At 48.4% G+C, this 6,788-nt stretch overlaps 2 protein-coding genes across 5 annotated transcripts in view; one reads left to right on the top strand and one right to left on the bottom strand.

Annotated features, from left to right (window-relative positions):
- Positions 1-1,244: 1,244 nt before the first annotated feature.
- Positions 1,245-3,546, bottom strand: htr1ab (5-hydroxytryptamine (serotonin) receptor 1A b). Its single transcript, XM_076136949.1, has 2 exons — positions 2,640-3,546; positions 1,245-1,594 (listed from the first exon to the last, which is right to left on the bottom strand). Exons 1-2 carry the CDS (start codon positions 3,544-3,546, stop codon positions 1,245-1,247), a joined length of 1,257 nt encoding a protein of 418 aa, XP_075993064.1.
- A 952-nt stretch (positions 3,547-4,498) lies between these two features.
- Positions 4,499-6,788, top strand: part of rnf180b (ring finger protein 180b) — a 5,716-nt gene continuing 3,426 nt past the window's right edge. For 2 of the 4 annotated variants that reach the window (XR_012960556.1, XM_076136961.1), the window contains exons 1-5: positions 4,499-4,607; positions 5,351-5,433; positions 5,551-5,646; positions 5,802-6,309; positions 6,617-6,777. Coding sequence is in view for 3 of the 4 variants with exons in the window: in XM_076136961.1 (XP_075993076.1) it covers positions 5,371-5,433; positions 5,551-5,646; positions 5,802-6,309; positions 6,617-6,777 (828 nt within the window). In the remaining variant the exon portion in view is untranslated. Of the gene's footprint in view, positions 4,661-5,326; positions 5,434-5,550; positions 5,647-5,801; positions 6,310-6,616; positions 6,778-6,788 lie in introns of all 4 variants that reach the window. The other 2 variants (XM_076136962.1, XM_076136963.1) reach the window with 2 other exon arrangements.

The following is a 6,788-nucleotide window of genomic DNA, read 5'->3' on the forward strand; positions in this document are numbered from 1 at the left end:
GCGTGCGTGTCTGCGTGCCTGTCTGGGTGAGTGTGTGTGTGTGTGTGTGTGTGTGTGTGTGTGTTTTGTTTGCCTTGCTCAAGGGCTCTGCAGCCGTAGATACTTCATAACGTAAACTGTGTCTGGCTTGTTTTATCTTTATTACCATAATGAAGTCTAACAGTGCAGGAGTCTTACACACACAGTGAACAGCATGAGGTCAGAGGAACCTGTGGTTTATTGATGGAAGATGACGACAGAACAGGATGAAGAACAGGATCTGATCACAGCTTCATCCATCAGAGGCTACAGACGTGTTAACAGCGACGAGGATGATGAAGATCAGCGGTGACATGTAACACCTTGTGATCTCAGCGTGGTTCCTTCTGTCATCATCAGGGCCGGAGCACTGAGGTCACATCCCACTGAGGTCACATCCCACTGAGGTCACATCCCACTGAGCCTAAACGCTCGCTTTAGTTATGTGCCTTTGTCTTATAAATGGCCATTCAGTTAAGATTCCACCTTAAAATGAAGGATGACATTCACAAGCAGTAGCCATGAATGATCTGATTGTTCCACTCGATGTTTGATGTTTGTTTTACAGGTGAAAGCAAGCAAACATGTGGAATACAGCAGAGAGAGTGAGAGCTTCAGTTCTTCACTGGGGTTTGGGCTTCATGACCATCTTCTTTCAGTGTGTGTATGTGTGTGTACGTGTGCATCAGTGTGTGTGTACATGTGTGTCCGTGTGTACGTGACTCCTCCTGTGTGTCCACCTGAACACCACATGGTTCTCCTGCTGTTTCTTAAGTTTGATCCCAACACTTGGCTTGTCGTGTTTAAAGTGTTTATGTTTATTTAAACTAAATCAGACTCAGTCAGGATCACAGAGAATATGATTACTGTGTAAAAAACAGTAATAAGTTAAAGTGATGATGCTGTTTTCATATTAAAGAGAAGGAGAAGATGCAGGAGGATCTTCAGACCTTCTCCCCTCTGATCACAGTTAGGCTGAATACTGAAAAACTTTTCTAAACATTTGAGCACAAAATGCAGAACCACAATGAATAAATAAACAGCTATAAAAATATAAACATTTCTGTCACTTTTCTAATATTGTGGCCATGAACTTCTGTCCTCAGTGTTTCTAAAGCTTTCACCTGGGACAGGGGTGTCTAATATGGGATAATCTGACTCATGAGCTCTAAGATACCTCTAAGATGGCGGCCCTGACCTGGATCAGATGTGAGCTCTGTGAGCTCTCAGGGTCTGCAGAAGTGACACTTGATGATTTTCTTGAAGGCGCTCTGGAAGTCTTTGTTGAAGTAGGCGTAGATGATGGGGTTCAGTAGGGAGTTGGAGTAGCCCAGCCAGTTGATGAGGTCCTCCAGCCAGCGTGGCATGTAGCAGGACTCCTGGCAGAACGGCATGACCAGCGCCATGATGAAGAAGGGCAGCCAGCAGAAGATGAAGGTGCCCATGATGATGCCCAGGGTCTTCACTGTTTTGCGTTCCCGTGCCATTGCGATCTTCCTCTTGGCCTCCGTGGCTTTCTCGTGTCTGCTCTCGAACAGCGGCATGGTGCTGGGGGTGTTGGGCAGCGGCAGGTTGCCTTTGGACAGGTAGGTGAAAAATAAGTGAAAATTACTTTTGAGAATGTAAATGTATGAAAATCAAATGCAGCATTTTTCCACAGCGCTCTCCTTAAAGGTACAGAGCTTTTATTAGTCCATGTATACTAACTATATTTGTTGTTCCTTTTCATTGACCAGGGCAACAGATTTGTGACTCTACATCCCAGGTTCTGAGGTTATTGACAGAATGTAACCGTTGGTGTTACGGCGCCACCATCAGCTGGATTGATGAGGCATTTGTCGCGTAAGGAGTGAGGTCACATGTCCACCAACTTTGGTTACAGTCGACTAATTCAGCGATAAGATGACAAATGAGCCACGCCCACTCAAACTTGTCAGCCAATTCAATCAAGACATTGAGTCGGGCCTGGTCCAGAGAGGCTGCATGTACAATGTGAGGAGGATTGACCTGAAACTGTTGCTGGATGAGATACAAAAGAAATTGGCAAAAAAGTTGGCAGGAAATCAAAATAGGCAGGAATGGGCGTGGCCTGTACAGAAGGGCGTGGTCTGCCAACATGGCAACCATGTTTGATTAAAATCCGTTCGAAACCTCTCCAGTGATCCTGCTGATAAACAGATGAGAACATGAGCCTCCTGTGTGCCTGCAGCGCCACCTGCAGCACGGAGTCATACTGCCATCATAGAGGAAGAGTGCTGACAACATACAACTGTATCTGGAGTCTGTAAAAGTCTCCACCTTCATCTGACCTCATTGAATGAAGCAGCAGATTTAAGTTCTCAAGCAAAGCAGAAAGAAAGATCAGACATCATGAAACATCACCGCAGATCCTCATGAGGGGAAACACCAAAGGCATGAAGTACTGATCAGTGGATTGATTCTGATGCATTTGATGTCATATAAATTAAAAATTGATTTCTATTTTGATTGTTAATTATAACAACAACAATAACAAAGCCCACAGTTTGACATGTTCACCTTCTCTGATCATGAGTGTTTCTTTCTAATGAAGGATCAATCAGTCAGTGAGTGATGTCAGGGTGAGTGTTGGTGTGTGAGACCTTTGGAGTTGCTGTGGACCTCGATGATCTCCAGAGACTCTCCGTCCTCCGCGTGTTTGACGGCGCCGTTGACGCAGCTCGCCGGCGGTTTGGGCTCCACGCTGCGCTTCCAGTTCTTCCCGTGCGCGTCTCCGGAGGGTTTCTTGTGGAACAGAGCCGGAGACAGCGCCAAGCAAGAGTCGGACACTTTCTTCTTCTCGGTTTTACGCACGGTTCTCCTGATCCGGAACCTGGCAGCTTTGAATATCCGCCCGTACAGAACCAGCATGAGGATGAGGGGGATGTAGAAGGCTCCGAATGTGGAGTATATCGTGTACCAGGGGTCTTGTCTGATCTTACACTGCTTCGGGTTCGCCCTGTCCTCCGCCATGCTGCTGGGCTGGGAGCGCATGATCAACATGGGCGGCACCGAGATGGAGAAGCCGACGAGCCAAGTGACGCTGATGAGCACCGCGGCTCTCCTCGGCGTCCTCTTCTTCATGTATTCTATGGGCTCGGTGATGGCCCAATATCTGTCCAGAGCGATGGCGCACAGGTGCAGGATGGACGAGGTGCAGCACAGAACGTCCAAAGAGATGAAGATATCACAGGGAATCTGCCCGAGGGTCCACCGGTTCAGGACTTGGTAAAGCGCCGCCATGGGCAGCACCAGAACCGACACCATCAGATCCGTGACGGCCAAAGACCCGATCAGGTAGTTGGCCACATTCTGGAGAGATCTCTCCAAGGCGATGGCCGCAACGACGCACGCGTTCCCGAATATGGCGCAGAGGATGAGCGCGCCCAGGAGGAACGATGTGACCACCTGGTAACTCAGCTTCACCTCCTCTTCTTCTTCACCTGCAGACGTGTTGTTGGAGGGCTCCTCGAGGTGAGACCAGGCGGTGGTATTGTTCGTCCCCTCCATCGTTGGACTACTCGCAGCTTTGGGAGACGTTCGGTTACTCGGAGATCCCGGTGCGTAAAAGCTTCCCGCAGCTTGAAGAGCGCATAGCGGAGTGAGGAGCGTGAGGAGCCGCGCAGAGTGTGAGGCGCCTCGGCTGCAGGAGGCGGACGAGGCGGCGTTTATATACCGCTGATGGAGAGCGCGTCACTCCGCTGCATGTGAGGCCGTGAAGAGACCTGACCGTCAACTTCACTCCATGTTGGACCTCCACTATGTGACACACAAACACACACACACGCACACGCACGCACGCACGCACACACACACACACACACACAAACTGGATATGTATTTTCATGACAAACTTGTTTGTCATGAAAATACACTTTCTTCCCTTCACTGAGATGAAAAGTAAGAGTGTATGTCGTAAACTGAAATGACGCCAGCGAGTCCCGTTTTGATGATGTCATTTTTATTCTGTGCGTGACAGAGAAAATAGTTGCAACTTAATTTTGGATGATTGTTTGTGTTTCCACGTGTTCAGCACAGCGCCACCTGGCGCTGCTCATGCGTCCTAACAGCTGGAGCATGTACCGGAAGCTGTGTGGGGGTTTTGAAATACTTTTTTTCGGTAGGATTTCTGTTATAAACCAGGTGATACTGTTTGTACTCTAGTGTGCATCGTTATTGAAAAACGTGTGATGAGCTTTAGATGTTTAAATGAGGGTGTAAAGTAATGGCTCCAAACTGTGCGTAGATTAATGAATTTATAACGTAAATTAGGTCTTTTTCAAAAACAAGATGACAAATGAATAATTGGATTCAACAAACTAATATATTCTCATCAATCTCTAATAAATATGGCTGGTCTGTACTTTAGAGCAGTGCAAAGAGCTACAGCTGTTGTGTGTTCGACCTAATGTGGCTTTTGGTCTCTTCCAGCTTCCGTAGTGGCCACAGGCTCTGTGACGTCACGCTCCTTTTAAAGCTAACTAGCCAAACGCCGCCGAACTTTGTTTCCCCCTGTTTCTTGCTCAAGTTTTCTTTGTTTCGCAAGCTCCAGAAATCTCACCGGCTGTTCGGTACGTGACTTTAGTCGGTGAACCTTCCGTGGTGTCGAGTGCTTTGACCTCCGGTGAGTTTGTGTGCAGTAGTTAGTCAGTGTCGCCGCGGTTGGAGCAGGTCGGTGTTATTGTTGTTTGCACGCTGATACACGTTCTCTGCAAAACGAGACGAACCTGCGGGACGAAAGCGTTTTTGATTTATTTACGCTTCGAATTCATTTCTTGTATGATTCCTCTACGCCTAAATCCGCATCGCGAAGAATTTAGCTTACAGGACGACATTTTTCACTTGTAAACAAACAGTTTAAACGTAAAAATTTTTATTCAAAAACACGACGAAATCCGAAGTTAAAGGGCGGTAGAAATTTCTTTATTTTTTATAAATTTTGTGTTTTTGTTTTTTGTGATTTTCTCAAATCGCGAGCTTCTTATTTTCTCAAATTCCGTAAATGTATTTTTGAATATTTTCTACAATTTGTGGAATTAAAAAAAAAAAAAATTCTGCTCTCTCCCTCTGTATTTAAATGAGTGGAGAATTCTCCACATGAGGCAGAGAAGAATGTTGTTTTTAACATTTATGGAAATTTTTAGAAACGGTCGTTTTTCTAGATTTGACCTTTGTCGTACATTCTTACACACTTTCCCCTGATTTATTTCACATAAATACTCTTTTTTTCGAGTATTAATCATAATAATTTTTTTTTGTACAATTATTTTGAAAATTCTGTTTACTTCAGCAGCTTCCTCTCTCTCGTCTACAGAGCTGAACACCTGAGGAGAGATGACCATGCTACGCTGCAGGAAGTGCCGGAAAGGCTTCGTAGACTCCTCGTGTTTGTATCCGGTGTGTGTGTTTTCCATTTCTGTGTGTTAAGCTTTCTCAGGGACAAAGCTAAGAGTGTGTGTTTGAGCTCATGAACGTCTGTGTGTGACCTCACTGGTGTGGTTGATGTGTGTGCAGGTGGAGGAAGCAGAGGAAAGCTCCGCTCCAGCTTGCAGCATTTGGCACGTGAACGTGGACGCGCTGCCTGAATGGATCCTGACCTCAGTTCAGCAGGTAAGAGGGACAGGAGATCAGGTGAGGTCCAAACACAGCCTGGGCCTCCAATGGAAACACTCTGAGATGTTTGCTCTCTTCTTGATTTTGTCTTCACCTTCAACCCGTTGTTGTTTTGTTGTGATGAGCTCTGAACGCTGTCCTCCTCCCTCCAGGCCCAGTGGACCGTAGGAAAACTCAACTGCCAGAACTGCGGCGCTCGCCTGGGCAGCTTCAACTTCGTGAGTCGTGTCTGGTGTCCCTGCGGCCGGGAGACCGCCGTCCACCTCAGCAAGAGCCGAGTGGATCTGGACCGCAAGCACTGCGTTCACATCGCCCAGCCCAGGGGGGCGGGACGGGCGGGGCCGTGGACGGACGGCTCGCAGAACAAAGACGAGCGGTCCGACGGCTGGCTGGAGGCTCTGAGGCTGAACTGCGCCGCCCAGACGGAGCCGTCGCACCCGCTGAGCGACGGCGAGGCGGCGCAGTCGTTCTCCTTCAGTCCTCTGTACTGCCTGTCTCACACACGCAGGTGCAGCTTGGAAGACGACACGCCCACTAGAGTTTTGTGTCTCTGTCCGGCAAACCCCGTGAGAACGCCGGCGTCTGAGACGGCGAGGGGGCGAGCGGAGGAATCTGCACTGCAGCCCGTCAAGTATCCCATAATGCAACAGGCTGAGGAAGGTTTGTTCACTTTAATATTCATTTCTGTAAATGAGGAGATGAGACTCACTCTGAAGCTCTCTGACCTCTGACCCTGATGTGTTCACCTCCATGTAAACACGTCTACATGCACACATCAGCCTGTGTACACACGTGTACGTGTACACACACACTGCTCTGTGTGGACGCTTCCTCAGGGGCTTTCTGCCTCATCATGCAGGGGTAACACGGAGGAGTCTGACCCTGAGAGAGAGACACATGTCCGTCCTGTCCTCTCTGTGCCTGTCTCACGTCTCTGACCCCAGCTTGTTGTCTCTGTGTGCTGTAGCCGGTGGCTCTGCTGTGGAGCAGCAGGAGCGTCCAGATGAAGTCCAGACCTCTGCTGTGAGCTCAGACGTCCACCAGGACGTCATGGATCCTGAGACGGGACCCAACGGGTCGGATGTCCCTGAGCAGGAGCAGGAGGAGGAGGAGGAGGAGGAGATGCTGGTGTGTGTGTG

This window comes from Genypterus blacodes, unplaced genomic scaffold (genome assembly GCF_046128005.1).
Source record: "Genypterus blacodes isolate CSIRO-AG114 ecotype Tasmania unplaced genomic scaffold, CSIRO-AGI_Gbla_v1 ptg000287l_1, whole genome shotgun sequence".
Taxonomy (NCBI): Eukaryota; Metazoa; Chordata; class Actinopteri; order Ophidiiformes; family Ophidiidae; genus Genypterus; species Genypterus blacodes.